Raw genomic sequence first — 19,025 nt, 5'->3', positions numbered from 1 at the left:
AGCTGCCTGCAGGCAAAGTGCCCTACCTGCTGTATGATATTTCTCCGCATCAGTATTTAAAACTTTATTCTATGCTAATATTTGATCTTTTCCTTTCAAATAGTTAGAAATATATGAGTTTTTAATAAAATAGCCTTTCAGATACAGTGATTGTGAAGATTTTATGTTAATAATATCAGATACACACAGTATTACAGTTTTCAAAACAAAGAGACAAGGAGCCTGACTGAACTGATAGCAACTTGATTTGAGGGTACAACAGTGTTGAAATTAATGTGAGAGTTGGAGAGTAGACTATTTGGGGTTAATTCTGCCTTGGCCATTATAAACTCTTCAGATTTTTCTCTCTTTTTTTTTTTAAACCAGGTTGGGGTCCAATTCCTCATCTAAAATTAGAATGACAATATGTCTAACACATATGAATATTGACATGATTCAGTAATCCGTCACATAAAAGTACTTTTAGAAGTGCTGAGTGTGTAAATAAATGTCTCTAAAACTTAGGTAATGTTAAAAGTGTTTTTTTTAATAAATAGCAGAATAAGATATAAGAAAATTATCTATATTTATGAATTGTTTTACTTGTTTGAACTTTAGGTCATATTTTAGCATTCACAGTTCTTCCAACAATAAGCAAGTTTTCAGTCCATTGTGAATTGAATAAGGCTTCCAGTTCACTTTGCAAGAGAAAATCTCCTAAGCAATTCCTTTTTTCCAGTATCAGCATACGATCCCTTTCTGTGTTTTGAATTTCTCAAGTCTTGGTTCCCTGATAATTTCTCATTTATTCTAGAATAAATCAGTTTGTATTCACAGTTGTACTTTTTATGTAAGTTGATTCCTAAACATTTTACCTCTTGAACAAATGTACTTTGTAAAAACATTAATTTAATAAACTGAATTAATTCATTAATATTAGTATCTGAAATATATAGGAAAAGTTCGCGAACCTGGATTGCACAAAAGTGCAGACTGTTAAAAGGAGAGTTTCATATTTTATATGGTTCAAAGAGTTTGTTGGTAAATGACAGGAACCCAGGAGCAGTCGCAGAATGTGGTTTTTCTTTAACATTCATTTTCCTTTGTATGTGTTTTGTTCCTTGCAGGCCCTCCTGTCAGTCCTTCGAGAAAGCCACCGTTCGAGAACGGTTTTTAGGAAAGTCGGAGGATTTGTGTACATTACATCCTTGCTTGTTGCTATGGAAAGATCTCTGAGCTCGCCCCCCAAGAATGGCTGGGAGAAAGTGAACCAAAATCAAGTGTTTGAACTCCTTCACACTGTTTTCTGTACACTGACTGCAGCAATGCGCTACGAGCCAGCCAACTCTCATTTCTTCAAAACAGAGATTCAGTATGAGAAGTTGGCAGATGCTGTGCGATTTCTTGGCTGCTTCTCAGACCTAAGGAAAATAAGCCCCATGAATGTTTTCCCCTCAAATACACAGCCATTTCAAAGGCTTCTAGAGGAAGATGTAATCTTGATGGACTCTGTGTCACCCACTCTCCGGCACTGCAGTAAACTCTTTATTTACCTCTACAAAGTAGCCACAGATTCTTTTGACAGGTATGATTTTCTGTGTGCACTGAATTAAAGAATATCTTATGGGGCTGGAGCCATAGTACAGCAGGTAGGATATTTGCCCTGCACATAGCTGACCCAGAGTTTGATACTTGGCATTCCATATGATTGCCCCAATTCCTACCAGCAGCAATTCCTGAGTGTAAAGCAGGAGTAATCTCTGAGCACTGCTGAGCATTGCCCAGAATAAATGAAGCAAAGTAAGCTTGCCATGTTTAAAAAAAAAAAAAATATATATATATATATAATATATATAATATATATATGTTTACCTTAGAGAAATTTAAAAAAAAAGAATCTATTTCTTTCCTCTCTGTCATTTTATTTGTGAATTTATGATTGCTTAGAGATTTGCATATTACTTATAAATTCAGAATCAAATCTATTTAATTTAATAATGCCTAATACTGTTTTTATGATGTTGATTGTTTTTAATGGGGTGAACATTGGTTTATAAACAGCTTTATCTTCTTTACTCTTAGCAACATTAAATGTATCCAGACTAACTGATACTGGCTACCAGTAGAGAATATTGTTACACAATATGTTTCTAGACAGATGGTGGATTTTTCAGTATTTCTGAGTCTTAGAAAAGTGATGTGACTCCCTAAGAAACAATGTTTGATTCAAAAATATCTGACTTACCTCCTCATTCCTGCATACCAAGCTCTCTGCTCAGCATTGAGGATTCTGTAACAACGTTGTCTTGGCTTTGGCCTTCCTTCGGTTTAAACACAGACACAGAAACAAATGGTTGCTATATATCAAGCTAGAATGTCTGATAAGGGAAATTCAGAGTTCTGAGGAAGGTTTTCCGAGGTACTGTGTTTCCCAGATGATTTATTTTTAGTATGCAAACTTTTGCAACTTCAGTTCTCCCTTTGAAAGTAACATGCTGCTCATTTCCCCTAGGCATGTTCACTTTTAATAGTGACCCTGGCTTTGTTTTACAAAATAACCAGTTTTCATATTCTCTCCACAAATAAGTAAGCACTTGAGTAGAGCTACTGTAGTTTTTGTATCCTGCCTCCTTGTTTTCTTTGTTAACCTACTTAGTATGCCTCCTTTTTAGTGTGCCTCCTTTTTAGTGTGCTCTGTTTCAGAACAGAGTTCACAGCACTCTGTTTAACAAATGTGTCAGTGTCAACATTATTGATAAGCATCTGCCTTAAGCATGAATTCCTGTTCCCTTCAGTGCATGTGTCCTAGTCTTTTTTCCTTGTTCCTGCGGATTATGGAGGATGTTCCTTAGTACACCATTACTGGTATTTCTTGTGAAACTAACCAGCTGCCAACCTGGTGTTCTCTCTAACCTCTCTCAACCACCCTGTCTTGTTTTGTCATCTGTAGTCGTGCAGAACAGATACCTCCTTGCCTGACAAGTGAGTCTTCTCTCCCCTCTCCTTGGGGTACACCAGCTTTGTCCAGGAAAAGGTACTGATCTTTACAAGAGAAGTCAATCTTTATTTGTGTGGGTTTCTTATTGTTCTGTGCTTAATTACATGTGAATGTGATGATTGTGTTTGTAACCTCACACTTTTAAGTCTTAAAATAATCAACTTAGCCTGAGTATATTTCTGAGAGAAAATATGCTGAATATATAAAGGACGTGTAGAAATCTTGTCATCCTACTTCTTTATTTAGACTAAAATATTTGTTTTGTTCTTTAGAGCAAAGATAGAGCTTATTATGTGAGAAAAGCTGACTTCATACCCTTTTAAGAGTATTTCTACTTTAAATATGCTTTTTTTTAAAATTTGAGCCCCAACTAGTGCTGCTCAGGGGTTACTCCTGGCTATGCACTCAGAAATTGCTCCTGTCTTGGGGGGACCATATGGGATGCCAAGGATCAAACCATGTTCTGTCATGGGTCATCCGCATGCAATGCAAACGCCCTACTGCTGCGCCATCGCTCCAGCCCCTATACTTTTTTTTTTAAACTGTTACTCCAAAGTAGACATCACAGTACTGCTAAGGAAATGTGGATTCTCACCTTCAGGTTCAACCTGCTGAAATGTGATGGTAATATGAGACTTGTCATGACTAACATTTGGAGGGGAAAAAAAGTATTAAAAACATTCCTGCACTCTTGGGAGCAGAGTGATAGTGGCTAGGTCACTTGCCTTTTTGGTGGCTGACTGGGTTTGATTCCCAGCACCCCTTATTGTCTCTTGAGTCACCAGGAGTGATCCGTGAACACAGCCAGGAATAAGCCCTGAACACATCTGAGTGTGCCCCCAAACAACAAGCAACCCTCAAAACTAAACAACCCAAAACTCTCCAGCCCTTTTTTTTTTGTTTTTGTTTTTTATATATCTTATTTAAACACCTTGATTACATACATGATTGTGTTTGGGTTTCAGTCATGTAAAGAACACCACCCATCACCAGTGCAACGTTCCCATCACCAATGTCCCAAATCTCCCTCCTCCCCAACTGACCCCTGCCTGTACTCTAGACAGGCTTTCCATTTCCCTCATACATTCTCATTATTAGGACAGTTCTTTGTTTCGTTAGTTTTATGTAAATCTCTCTGAGCTGATTCAGTTGACCTCATATATAAAACTTATGACTATAACATCCTTTTGTTAGCAGAAGCATACTTAAGATTTATTTAACATTCCAGTTGCAGCCTGCACAAAATATTATCATCTATGTATGCAGTTGGAACCAAATATTCTTCCTTCCTTGTTTTCCTCCTAACCAAGCCTCACTACTTAAGTTTTGTCTAATATTCCTCTATGTGGCTTTAAAAATTAGAGCTCTGCTGTTTAATCTTATTAAACAGATTTTGAAATTTGAATATATTTGAAATTACCATCTCAAAGGTATTTGTTACAGGTTATGTATTTTATCTTGTCTCTCAAATTTATATAATTTCTAGCTAGCTTATTTTATTTTATTAATAAAGCATAGTTCAAAATAGTTTGAGTACATTTAATACAGTTCATATATTATAACTTTAAAACAACTGATCTTCATATTTAAAAATTACTATTTTTTAGAGCAGTTTTTAATTCAGAAAATATAAAATCAAAGAGTCACTGTAGTATGCTTGTGCTAAAATGAAAGAGGCAAAAGTTTTGTGTTAGAAAATTTGTGTCTACTCACTATACCATAAAAATTGAAAAATAAATGTGATAAAATGGTTTTCTAAATAATTTGAATTATAAAATTCTCATGTAGGGAATTGGAATACATGTCTATATATATTCTGTCTCCAATCAATCCTTGTTACACTTGGTCCAATGAGCATCACTGGGAGTAGCCCTTACCTCCTTCTCACCACTTGGGAGGCCCCTTCTTCTCCAAAAGAAACCCTCATTTATGATTCTTCATAAATTCTAATAGCTTAAAAATTGCTGCTTATAAAGATATTTATTTCTTTGAAATTATCCACCCCAAAATGCTTTCAGAAGAAATCCACATATTAAAGGGACACATTCAAAAAGATCCATTATAACTTTTTATTTGAATTATAATCTGAGGGCCAGAAAGATACACAGTGGCTAAGCACGTGTCTTGTATTCAGGCCAACCCAATTCTGTTCTTGGCACCTTATATTCATATATGGTCCCCTGAGCACTGTCAGGGGTCACTGCAGAGCACAGATCCAGAAGTCCTGAGTACTTCCTTCTGGGTGTGGTTCCAAATCAAAACTGCAAAAAATATAATTTAACATACGGAAAAGCATTTTATTTCTTATAAAAAATTTATGATTTATAAAATATATGAATATACATTTATAAAATTTATGATTTATAAAATAGCATTTATAAAATGCTTTGGCCTCATTGACAGCATAGGCACATATCTTTATGAAGTTTCCATATCTTTGATTTAATGGGGCTCTGTCCCTACATCAACAGTCCTCGTTGAATGAAATTCAACTATGAAATTGTATTCTATCTCATAATCATTGGGAGATTTGATGTCAGACTTTTTTAATTTTTGGTTTTTGGGTCACACCTAGTGACACTCAGGGGTTACTCTTGGCTCTGTACTCAGGAATTACTCCTGGCAGGCACAGGGAAACATTTGGGATTCTGGGATTCAAACCACCATCCTCTGCACACAAGGCAAATGCCCTACCACTGTGCTATCTCGCTGGCCCCTCAATTCCAAACTTTTTTTGCAGGAAAATAGGGCTAAATTATTATGTGAAGCCCTTTTTTAAATTGTACTTGTATGAATTGAAAATAGTTATGTGTTGGTTTTTTTTTTTCCAAACTGATATGATTACACAGTTTTGGGGCTAAACAAATTTTAGCTGGGAAATACACAGGGTGCAGTGTTTATGCATTGATTTTTCTGTTTTGCTGTACAAGTTGATGGTACTCCATCGAAGCTCCTGGCACATCTCACACTAATGTTAAGATCATCATTGGCATTTTCAGATTGTCATTCTGGTCAGGATACTTTTTTGTTTCGTTTTGGTTTTGGTTTTTTGAGCCACAACCAGTGACGCTCAAGGATTACTCTTGGATATACGCTCAGAAATCACTCCTGGCTTTGGGGACCATATGGAACACCTGGGATGGAACTGAGGTCCATCCTGGGTTAGCCTCATGCAAGGCAAAATGCCCTATCCCTGTGCTAGCACTCCGGCCCCAGGATACTTTTTTTTTTATTTTAATTGACTCATCATGAGATACAGAGTTAAATAGTTGCTGATGTCTGAGTTTTATAGAATATTCCAATATCTTTTTCTTCACCAGTATTCATTTCCCCCCACCAAAATTAGGATACTTTTGCTCAAAATCATGAGCCAACAAAGAATAATGTTTTTAGTATAAAAATGTAAACAGAAATGTTTAAGTCAGAGTATCTTTAGAAGATCATAATGGGGCCAGAGTTGATCGCAAAGTGGTAGGGCATTTGGATTGCATGTGGCCAACCCTGGATGGATTCAGGTTTGATCCCTGGCTCTCATATGGCCCCCTGAACCTGCCAGAAGTAACCCCTGAGTGCCACCAGGTGTGGCCCAAAAACAAAAACAAAAGATCACAGAAGATTTCATCCCTGTAAGGACATCTTTTTCTTATTAAATAAAAACATGGTTTTGTTGGCAGAAAAAGAAAAACAAAACTACAGGGGTTCTTATGGCTTGTGGGCTCTAGATACTGAGGAAGTTTTGAGCTTAAGTTACTTGTCAATAGGTTAAATCCTGACATGAACTTCCTCTTGATTAAAAATTGGAGGAAAAGAATTTGGAAAACTATAACTCATAATCTTTCTCATTAGTGCTATTTATAAATATTAAAAAAGAATTGCATCTAAATTTTAATCAGTCAAAAGAGGAGCCAGGCTGATAGTACATAGGGCTAGGGTGTTTGCCTTGTATATGGCCCACCCATGTTTGATCCGAAGCATCCTACTAAGAGGAATTGTTGAGTGAAAAGTAAGAATTAACACCTGACTACTGCCTATGTGTCCAAAAAAAAAAAAAGCAGATATGTAAAAAAATGTTTCTCCAGAATCTATCTGCAACAGAAAAAAGTTGACAAGTACTAATATACTCAATATCTATAGATATTTGTTCATAGCTAAGTCAAAGCAAACTCAGAATTTAAATATTTAAGTGTCTGTTCCCAGAGTGGGAGGCAGGTTTTAAATATATGTGAGAATTTAAAATAGTCTTAAACAGAAATTTCTGTAAAATTTCAAAGTAATTGTAAACATAAATGAGTTAAAAAATTTTTTTTGGTTTTTGGGCCACACCCGGCGTTGCTCAGGGGTTACTCCTGGCTGTCTGCTCAGAAATAGCTCCTGGCAGGCACGGGGGATCATATGGGATGCCGGGATTCGAACCAACCACCTTTTGTCTTGGATCAGCTGCTTGCAAGGCAAACGCCGCTGTGCTATCTCTCCGGGCCCAACATAAATTAGTTAAAAATTTTAAAGCTTTTTTATTTTGCACAGTGTTCGTTTTTTTCTCTAAAATGATCCATTTAAATATTTTTCATTTATAATACTTTTTTGTTTGAGAAGAATAAATTGTGATTCCAATATCAAAATGTTTTCTAATGTAAATTAAAAATATTTACTGCTTTGATAGATATCTATTAGTAAAGTATTCCATTCCAAAGACATATTAATAGCTTCTTTCTGGAGTTAAATTAGCTATAACTTAAATGTAAATTTACACTAATCTGACTACTTAATTAAGTTTGGAGGACCTCATACTGAAATAGACACTTAGAATCAGTGTTTGCTTATTTGTTCAAGTAAAGCTGCTATGCATGAATTCTGTTTCGGTTACATCTGTCATTTCGGGGAGTACATGCCATACTATTAGATGCCATACTACATGCTGACACTAAGAGTTTCTTAGCTCTTTTCTAACTGTTGCCCAGTTCTGACATGGTTACCTTCCTGTCCCCTCCCCACATTGACTGGTAAGTCCTCTAGTTTCTTATGTCATCACCCCGCACTTATGTGATTTTACCTGTAGCCCTTTTGGAATATTCTGGGACCCAGAAGTGGGCCACATCCACCACCACCACCCTTGAATAATGCTGCTCTAGACAGCTTTTGAATTTTTTTTTCCTCAGATTGATCAAAATATTTTAAAGAGTAAAAAAAGCAACACTGGAGGAGGATACATTTTGCTAAACATGTTTAAAAATCTTTCTTAGGAATTTTAAAAATTAAATCTCTGAACAGAAATGAGGAGAGAAAGTAAAAAAACCTGAGTGGGTAGTGGCTCTACTAACTTTAAATAAACCCGGAACACCCACGTGATATGTATTAATGGGAAAAGCTGAATCCTTTCCTAGAATTGTTGTTAAAAAGAGAAAAATCATTTTAAATATGGCAGTGCCAATTCTTTGGTACTAAATCACTGACTTGAAGCATCTGTTCCCAAGTTGCTCTTGTGCCAGAGTGTGGAGCAGCATCATTCTCGGTGATGGAGCTTAGCATTAGACAAATTCTGCGGAGAATGATTCATGTGAACAGAGCACTCCCATACACTCCATAGACCAAGCATTTGCTTCCTAGTGCCAGGTTATGAAATGTGCAAATGTGCGATGTGAGAAAATGTGTGAAATGTGAAAAACTTCTGTAGAAGAAGATATGACGGAGAAAGTGAAGATCAGTGATTCTAAATCATGTTGTAGGCCAGAAACTGAGGATAAGGTGCCCCAAATGGTTCCCCTTGTGCTCCAGGAGTGATCCTTAAGCACCGAGCTAGAAGTAAGGCCTGAGTACCTCCAAGTGTGGCAAAATATAATAAAACAAAACAAAGTGTTGTGTGTTCAAGACACAGAAGAAGCTTATAATTATCAACAAATAGACCTTTAAGGTTTTTTTTTTTTTAATGGTGATGAGAGTTTTTCATTGGTAAAAGTGATAAATAGTAGTTCCAAATAAACTTAAGAAAAATTCATGTATTTAGTCTCTGGCAGCCAACTAACCTGCCTTAGTTAACCTAGTCCACATCAGTCTTATAACTTATTATCTTGTTGCCTGTGATTTAAGGAAAAGTGAAAAGCCAATAGCCAATTTCAAAAGAAAGCAATTACATTAGTAGATTTAATTGTATAAACTTTCTTACCATAAAGTACCAGAACACTCACCAGAGCCTTGAAGCATTGTCAGTGGATAAAGACAACAATGAAAAGATAAAAAAAAAACAAATAACCAAACTGTGATTGTAATTAATATCACGTTCCCTTTCTTCCTGACAGGCATGCGTATCATTCTGTTTCAACACCCCCTGTTTACCCTACTAAAAATGTGGGTGACCTGAAATTGCATGTGACTACGTCATCTCTCCAGAGTTCTGATGCCGTCATCATCCATCCTGGTGCCATGCTTGCTATGCTAGACCTCCTGGCCTCTGTGGGATCAGTGACCCAGCCAGAAGTAAGTTGCGAAGTCTTAGCTCCTCCCATCCCTAGTGGGTGAAAGGAAGTTGACTTTATGATCGAGAGGGCCCAAGAGATCAAAGGATATGAAGCTCTATGGAATGTGTCTTTAGCACCAACTGATGTACATAACAGGAAAAATCTTAAGTTTTTAACTTTCTTAAAAGTTACAGATATGTGGGTTTTCAAGTACATTTCACTTGTTACAACTGCTACCACTAATTCCTTTAGGGAGGGAGGTATAAATAATCGTTTATCCTTGTAATTCCTCTTTAGCAATAGAAGTTCTTAATGGAAGTTTAAAAAGTTTTTGAGGCCGGAGCAATAGCACAGCGGTAGGGCGTTTGCCTTGCATGTGGCTGATCCAGGACAGACCTAGGTTCTCTCCCTGGCATCACATATGGTCCCCCAAGCCAGGAGCGATTTCTGAGCACAGAGCCAGGAGTAACTCCAGACTGTCTCAGGGTGCAGCCCCAAAACAAACAAACAAAAAAACAAAAAAGAATATTAAACATGTTTCCAAAAGTGCCTGAAGTGTCTAGTAGCATGTCCAGGTGGACTCAGGCTCGGGTGGCCAGTGTTGTTAAAATACTATGTAGCCTCTGAGATCTAGAGGGCCACCATATTATGAAAATGGTGGCTCCCAAATTGGTTATTTGCAATATATATATAAAAGATGTTGCACCTCTTATTTCTACATAATTAGTTATATAGACATGTAGTGCAAGAGACTTACCAGACAGTGGAGACCATCTGGAGATTCTTGTGCCAAACTTAATGGAGAACATTTCCCTAGTGCTGTGTTGTGTTACTCTGAGCCAGTTTCCTTCTCTGTTTGAATATGCATTGAAAGATGTGTTTCTTCACCTAAGCATGTCGTGGTGGCATGGGTTTCTTTGTTGACTTCAGCACGCCTTGGACCTTCAGCTTGCCGTGGCAAATATCTTACAATCGCTGGTGCACACGGAGAGAAACCAACAAGTGATGTGTGAAGCTGGTCTTCATGCGCGACTGCTACAGCGCTGCAGTGCCGCCCTGGCCGACGAAGACCACGCACTGCACCCACCCCTGCAGCGGATGTTTGAGCGATTAGCCTCGCAAGCTCTGGAGCCCATGGTGCTGAGGTCAGTATGCTCCAGTTCTCACTTTTGAGTCAGCCAGTTAGTAATGGTTAGTTGCAGTCTGTTGATTAATCTTCTTGACCTGACCTGATAGACGTATTTCATCAGAACATGGCACAAATGAGCAGCATGCTTCAAATAGCTTTTAGAAATAAATTACTCATTTTACTAGTAATCAATAGTTGTTGTGGTTATTTCTTCTACTCAAATTTAACTTACTGCCTTTGGGGGAGGGGGGATGTGGAGCTTGGACTTGAGATCCAATTCTGGTGATGCTGAGATCATTCCCAGTGGTTTTCTGGGATCCATGTGAAATCTAGGATTGCTCTTGAGTCTCACTTGCTGCAGTCCTTTGAACCATTTCTCTGGCCCAACACACTTTCTTTTATAAGATTAAATCAGTGTCTAAAAGGGGAAAAAAATGAAAGAGGAGAGAAATGGCTGTGGGGATGGAAGGACAGTGGTGGGAGGGGGAACTGGGGATATTGGTGGCAGAAAAGGTGCACTGGTGAAGACTGCTGTTCATTGTATAACTGAAACTCATTGTGACCAAATCTGTGAAGAAAAATAAACAACTGTCATGAACAACCCTATAACTACAGTTTTTAAATAAAGTAATTTTTAAATACGCTTAGGTTATGTGTATATGACTTGCATCTGTTTGGCTGGTTGGTTTTGGGGCCATACCTGGCAGTTCTCAAGGCTTTTTCTAGTCAAGGATCACTCCTGGTAGGGTGTGGAGGATGGAACCATATAAAGTGCCAAGTTTTAAATTCATGTTGGCCACTTGCAAAGCAAGTGCCCTGGCTTGCATCTCTTTGATAGTATAGCCCAAATCTCCCAACCCCTTAAAATACTTATGTATGAATTCTGTTCAATTATTTTAATAATACAGGATTATTAGTAAATCATAATGCCTGTGACCAACCGGTTCATTCCCTAGCAGCACATATGGTCTCCAAGCACTTCCAAGATTGATTCCTAATCTCAGAGCAGAGCACACCCAGGTGTGGCATTAGAATTCTTGCTTGAAAGGAAGAAAGAAAATTAGTGAGAGGGAGGAGAGAATGAGAGAAAGAAAGAAAGGAAAGGAAGAAAGAAGAAAAGGAGGAAGGGAAGAAAAGAAAAATATTTATAGGGATCAAGGAGATGACTCAAAGGGCTAGAGCGCAGAAGGACGGGCTTCAGTGCCTGAGCACTGCCAGCGATGCCCTAAAACCAAAAAATTAAAAGAAGAAAAGCTATACTTTTTTAGGTTCAGAGAAAGTTTTACAGATAGATTGGAATATTGGAGAGGATCCTCCTCTCCTGCAATTTTTTCCTACATCTGTGTGTAACTAGTTTGTCAGATTCGAGCAGTTCTCACTTGCATTTTGCATTTATGTCCACTCTGGTTGCTATTTTCTTATCCTGTGTATATACTGATGAACCTAGAACCTAATCAAGATGTTCTAAAAATCTTCCTAGTACTGTCTGCTACTGTTATCACAGTCACTCACTGATCCTCCCTATTTGAAACTACTCATTTTTAGCACCCCCGTTTTATCATTGTGAGAATGTGTCATAAATGAAATTCATATAGGATGTGAGTTTTGTTTTGTTTTGGTTTGGTTTGGTTTTTGTTTTTTGGGTCATACCTGGCAGCTCTCAGGGCTTACTCCTGACTCTATGCTCAGAAATCGTCCCTGGCAGGCACAGAGGACCATATGGGATGCCAGCATTTAAACCACCATCCTCTGCATGCAAGGCAAATGTCCTATCTTCATGCTATCTCTCCGGCCCCTAGGATGTGGTCTTTGAGTGTTGACTTTTTTTCATAGTGTCCTGAATGGATATTATTTCTCATGTGCATCTGTGGTTCCTTCTTTTTTATTTGTGTATAGTGTTCCATGGTATAGAATATCTCTGCTAGTTTTAACCTTACAAGGAATGTATTCAACCTTTTTTATTTCAAGAGACAATGTATTCTCTGTCTCAGGAATAAAATCATATTTTTTAAATTTTATATTATTGAGACCATTGTGATTTACAAAGTCCTTCATAGTTGAATTTCAGATATACAGTGAGTCAGGGTCATTCCCACCACCATTATCAACTTCTCTCCACCAACGGACCCAGAGTGCATTCTGTTTCACCTCCCATTGCCCCCTGTCCTACCAGTGAAACAGGCCCCTTTGAGTTTAGATTGTTGAAGTTTACGTCTCTTAAGTCTATTGTCATTGACTTTCCTAGGCTATTTATTTCTGTCCTAAAATAATGTTTTTAAAACTTTTTCTTTCAAGTATGTAAAATTTTTTGGAGCCTGAGTGGTAGCACAGTAGTAGGGTGTTTGCCTTGCATGTAGCTGACCCAGGATGGATGCCGGTTCAATCACCAGCATCCCATATAGTCCCCTGAGTCAGAAGTGATTTCTGAGCACTGCTGGGTATGGCCCAAAAAAGCCAAAAATAAATAAATAACCAAGATTTTTTTATATTATGCTAAATAGACTTAATGCATAAAATTATCTCTTCTTAGAAAAATATTTTCTTGTATCTTCTTTTAGAATATAAGCAGCTCCCTTTATAAGATTTTTCTTCTCTGTCAAACAATTTTTTTGGAGGGGTTTTGGGTCATACCCGGCAATGCTCAGGGGTTACTCCTTGCTATGTGCTCAGAAATTGCTCCTGACTTGGGGGACCATATGGGACACCAGGGATTGAATCTAGGTTTGTCCTGGATCAGCCACATGCAAAGCAAATGTCCTACTGCTACGCTACCGCTCTGGCCCCAAACTGCTTCTTTTTAATAAAATGTTTAAAGACCATTATTAACGTACTTGAGCTTTGAGACCTAGCAAGTGACCAAAGTCAGTTTAGTCTTCAGCACCACACTTGACACCCAAGCTCCACCAGGAGTGATTCCCTGGTACAAAGCCAGAAGGAACTCCTGAGAACCACAAGGTATAGCCAAGGCCCCACCCCAACTGCACCTAAAAAAAATAAAGATAAAACTTCATGCACAATTTATATATATTTTTTTTGTTTTGGGGCCACACCCGGCGGTGCTCAGGGGTTACTCCTGGCTCTCTGCTCAGAAATAGCTCCTGGCAGGCACGGGGGACCATATGGGACAGGGGATTCGAACCAACCACCTTTGGTCCTGGATCGGCTGCTTGCAAGGCAAACGCCTCTGTGCTATCTCTTCGGGTCCACAATTTATATTTTTAACTTAACTGCAAACTGATACCGAGTTAAGAAAAAAAAACCTCCAAAACTCATGCAGTAAACGTGTTAGACTATAGACAAGGCTAATTTATGCTAAGCCTTGATAATAGAGAATCAGTTCGTACTCTTTCATCCATCATTTGATGTTATATTCAGAAATATAAAATATCGGGGCTGGGCGGTGGCGCTAGAGGTAAGGTGCCTGCCTTGCCTGTGCTAGCTAGCCTTGGACGGACCGCGGTTCGATCCCCTGGCATCCCATATGGTCCCCCAAGCCAGGAGCGACTTCTGAGCGCATAGCCAGGAGTAACCCCTGAGCGTCACCGGGTGTGGCCTAAAAACCAAAAAAAAAAAAAAAGAAATATAAAATATCAGAAGTAGGGCCCAGAGAGATAGCACAGCAGTGTTTGCCTTGCAAGCAGCCGATCCAGGACCAAAGGTGGTTGGTTCAAATCCTGGTGTCCCATGTGGTCCCCTGTGCCTGCCAGGAGCTATTTCTGAGCAGACAGCCAGGAGTAACCCCTGAGCACCGCCGGGTGTGGCCCAAAAACAAAAACAAACAAACAAACAAACAAAAAATATATATATATAAAATATCAGAAGTAGCATTGAAACATCTTTTATCTGTTTGGATTGTTTGGTTCCGGTTTTTAAATTAGGTGTTTTTGCCTTTTTTAAAAATTATCTTTATTTAAACACCGTGATTACAAATATGATTATAGTTGTATGATTACAGTCATGTAAAGAACACCCCCCTTCACCAGTGCAAGATTCCCACCACCAATTTCCCAGATCTCCCTCCTTCCCACCCCACCCACACCTGTACTCGAGACAGGCTTTCTATTTCCCTCATTCATTCAAATTGTTATGATAGTTTTTAGTGTAGTTATTTCTCTAACTGCACTCATCACTCTATGTAGTGAGCTTCATGTCATGAGCTGCACCTACATAGGTAAATGGGGGGAAATAATGGTTAGGACTGAGGCAGTAAAAGGTTAGAAATGAGCTTTGTAGGGCAGTATCAAGGTCACAATACAAGATGGATATTATGCATATATAAACTATATGCATATAATACTATCAATATATATTGTACACGTGGGGGCACTAGCCCCTGCATGGTTTTTGAAATGGAGACCAAGGAGAAAAAATTTCTAGTGACTGTCCCAACATAAACCAGTGCTAGAACGGCCCGCCCTCCTCCCAAAGTGCATTCCCATTAGTTTAGGGAGAGTTAGGGAGAAAGCCTGATGACCCCTATAAAGTCTAAAACATGGCCCGCAGGCCACGTATTGTATTTATTCCCATTTTGTTTCTTCACTTCTAAATAAGATATATGCAGTGTGCATAGAAATTTGTTCATAATTTTTGTTTTTACTATAATCTGGCCCTCCAATAGTCTGAAGGACAGTGAACTGGCCCCCTGTTTAAAAAGTTTGAGGACCCCTAGTCTACCTGGACCGGCGCCCAGGGAAGGCCTAGAGTCCAGGGGAGAAAGAGGGGGACAGCTGGGGACCTGCCAAGCCTCTCAGCACTCCCCAGGCCTCCAGCATGGGGCCTCCCCAATCCCCATACTTGGGAAGAGCTGGCCTCCAGAATCAAAGAGGAAAGCAGAGCCAGATATCTGCCCACTCTCCTCCCCAGGCACCTCCCCGCTGGAGTATGGAGGGGGGAGGGGGTATGCCTGAGGACCCCTAAGAGTCCACCTGAACCCACTTCTGGCCATCTGGACCGACACCCAGGGAAGGCCTGGAGTCCCAGGGAGAAAAAGGGGGATGGCTGGGGGCCTGCCAAGCCTCCCAGAACTCCCCTGCCTTTTTTTTTTTTTTTTTAATCAGTCTATTACCTTAAGAGGAGTTTGAGGCACAGGAAGTAGGGAAGGAGAGAGTACATCTTACTAAAGCTGGTATTTTACTAAATGATTAGAAAACAGACCAAGCGGTGAAAACCAGTCACTTGGACACAGTCAGATTGTACAGTTCAGGCTCAGGACAGTGCTGGTATCTTGCTGCTACAATGTAGACATGAACTAGTTGTGTGTTCCAACTCTCTCTTCAGCTTTGTTTTTGTTTACAGGAAATTGGAAATTCAGAAAAGTATTCTGCATTTTTTTTCCTTTTAAGTGATATTCTAGGATGGTAGTAGTAAAGGCTCCTATAATTCTGACAATTCATATGTTTGAATAGTAATAATTTTAATTCAATGTATATTTTAATATATATTTATATAATTCCTAAACAATTTATATTTTTGTTTATCAACTTCCAGGGGAATAATATTCTTCAACTTAATTTCTAGCATTTCATGATATTGCTTACTCTTCTCAATATTTGGTGATAAAAATATAAAAATCAATAGTGTGTATTATTTATAATGACTAGATTTCTTTTGTAACTTAGTCTGTTCTGCCCTGTTTTTTGTATGCTAACATAAATGATAGAGATTTTTTTTAATCATGAAATAACTCTACATTGCTTTCTTTTTTTTTGTCTTTTAGGGAGTTTTTGCGTTTGGCAAGTCCATTAAATTGTGGTGCCTGGGACAAAAAACTGCTAAAACAATATAGGGTCCACAAACCAAGTTCACTTAGTTATGAGCCAGAGATGAGAAGTAAGTTAATCTTTTAAATTTACCTTGTAAGTGACAGTCAAGTAGAAATGAATTAATTTATTTGTTGTTCTTGTGTCATGCTAGGGATTGAACCCAGGGCATTACTCTGCCAAGACAAGAGTCCTTTTGCTGAACTATATCTCGGTCCCTAGGGTGAATATTATTTTTAGAAATTTCACTCTGAAGAAAAAGAGGAAGGAGAAACATAGATCCAATTGACAGAAGCAGAGGGTAGTTGTAGGTTAGAAGAGTCATTTATATAAGCAAATTCCAGGTGAGAAGGCAGTTATAGAGAGGATAGCCATGAAATATCCCTTTTTGTTCAGAGAACCTATGTGTGTTTGCCTATCTCATATGGCCTTTGCTGTCTATACTTGAATGTTTGGCTGGAGACTATGAGCTGATAGAACAGATATTGCATATCAAATCCATTGCAAATCAAAAATACTAAAATGGGAGCTGGAGAAATAGTACAGTGGATAAGGATGGCGGTGGTATGCCAGCAGTCAAAATTGCAGCAGTAGGGGTTAGGGAGATAGTTCAAAGAACTAAAATACATTCTTTGCATGCTAAAACTATCCCCAGCACCACAGACTTCTCTTTGGAACATACCCAGAAGCCCAGTTAATGGTGGGCTGTGTTTGAGGAGGAGAGGAAAAGGTCTCCATTTAAATTTTCTTTTTTCTGCAGTTGGAGTGGTAAAAAAAAAATTAGATAGGGGTGAGCTCACTGGAAGAAAAGAAAGATCTTGGTTCCACATGGAACAGTGGAAGAATTCGTATAGAAAAGACTGAGAGTGGCCAGACAGATAGCTCTTCTGTAGGGCTAGAGCATTTGCTTTGCTTGGGCAAGCATCTGATAGGGTCCTCCAGCCTGCCTGGTACAATTTCTGAGTGAAGAGCACCACTGAGTGTGGCCTAAAACCAATTAATAATTTTTTTTTTAAACACAGAATGAAAGGTATATCTTTGAAAGCAACACTCTACTAGGAAAGTAGGAAAGAGCTAATTTGTAGAGATGTATCCAATATTATTGATGAGGAAGATCCTCCTTGGAAAAATTTGCGTTAGGCTGATAGAACCATGAAGAGGAGAGAGATGAGGGTTCCCTGAACTCAGTTCCTGCCTTCAGCCTGCCTACAGTTACTGGTGTGTGTGTGTGTGTGTGTGTGTGTGTGTGTGTGTGTGTGTGTGTGTGTGTGTGAAGGAGCATAGAACAGAGAGAACAGAGCTCAGCAGTGAGTTTCAAAGCCAGTTGTTAAGTTGTGTAGGTTAGTGGGTGCCTTCAGCCTGCCTACAGTTACTGGTGTGTGTGTGTGTGTGTGTGTGTGTGTGTGTGTGTGTGTGTGTGTGTGTGTGTGTGTGTGTGTGTGTGTGTGTGTGAAGGAGCGTAGAACAGAGAGAACAGAGCTCAGCAGTGAGTTTCAAAGCCAGTTGTTAAGTTGTGTAGGTTAGTGGTTTCTTCCTTTTCCTCTTCCTCCTCTTGAATGGCCTCCAGGAAAGCACATAGTGATCAACCAGTTTCTATCCTTGATTGTGAAGATAGCAGCTACTAAGGAGTTTTCAGCCATTATATTTGACTTCATTTTATTTTCTTTTTGCAAATTAGTGATACATGATTGTTAATTAAAGTGTATTGGAAAGGTAGAGCTTTCAAGTGCCAACATTTTGTTGGAATACAGTTTTTTATATCAATTACTGTACATCCCTCAGAAACATCTTTTATGTTGTTTTTGTATTTTACATAATACCTTAAGATTCAGTTATAATTTCCTTTGCAAAGAATGGTAACAACAGAGTTCCTTTTGCTAAGAGAATATTGAAAAAACTTTGTGATTAGATTTCTGCCTCTAAGCACATTTAAATGGGAAACAGTTACATTTGTGAACTGTCAAGATAAAATAGTTCCTTCATTAGATTTGAAATATAGTCTGAAAATCTGTTGAAATATTTCTCATTCTTGAAAAATGATTCTATTACATGTATGTTGGAATTTTCTAATTCAGTTATTTTTATGATCACATACTTAATTCTAATTGTAGTAACAGAAGAACTATAAATGAAGAAATGGGGACACAAGTTATTACTGTTTTTCTGATATTTTTCCTTATCAGAAAAATGACCTATTTCTTTTCATTCCAGTATTCATAAATTTTTTCTTAATGATAGCTGTCTTACGAAATATAAGTAGAACCTTTTACAAACATCATTAATTATCCTTGGTAATTAAATGACATGGTAACAGTCATTTTAATAGTGACTATTGGTGACTTTGATTTTGGTTTTGCTCAGGTTTTACTCTTGGTTCTGTGCTCAGGGATCACTCCTGGCAGGGCCCAGGGGAACCATATATGGTTCTGGAACTATATGTGATCCCTGATGGGTATGTGCAAGGCAAATAAGTGACTTACCCTATTATCTCTCTAGCCCCTGGTGATTTTTATTTATGTTCTATACTTTTCAATTTTTCTTCTATGTAGATGTTACATTAGGAAGGATTTAAATGAAAGCACAGATAACATTTAAACATTTGCTTTGGTGTTGAAACTAAAACTATTGCATATTAAAGTTCAAGGAGAATAATAAACATACATCAGCCTTGTAAGATTGTAATTATTTTCAAGGCCAGGATCTAGTAT

At 38.3% G+C, this 19,025-nt stretch overlaps 1 protein-coding gene across 1 annotated transcript in view; it reads left to right on the top strand.

The window, feature by feature from the left end:
• WDFY3 (WD repeat and FYVE domain containing 3) overlaps nucleotides 1–19,025 on the top strand; it is a 301,877-nt gene that overhangs the window by 130,636 nt on the left and 152,216 nt on the right. The window contains exons 13-17 of the mRNA XM_049790238.1: nucleotides 1,107–1,564; nucleotides 2,930–3,013; nucleotides 9,271–9,448; nucleotides 10,360–10,574; nucleotides 16,275–16,387. Coding sequence (XP_049646195.1) covers nucleotides 1,107–1,564; nucleotides 2,930–3,013; nucleotides 9,271–9,448; nucleotides 10,360–10,574; nucleotides 16,275–16,387 — 1,048 coding nt within the window. The remainder of the gene's footprint in view (nucleotides 1–1,106; nucleotides 1,565–2,929; nucleotides 3,014–9,270; nucleotides 9,449–10,359; nucleotides 10,575–16,274; nucleotides 16,388–19,025) is intronic.

Source organism: Suncus etruscus, chromosome 16, assembly GCF_024139225.1.
Source record: "Suncus etruscus isolate mSunEtr1 chromosome 16, mSunEtr1.pri.cur, whole genome shotgun sequence".
Lineage (NCBI taxonomy): Eukaryota > Metazoa > Chordata > Mammalia > Eulipotyphla > Soricidae > Suncus > Suncus etruscus.
The sequence above is the reverse complement of the archived record's forward strand: the minus strand, read 5'-3'. Positions and strand labels throughout refer to the sequence as shown.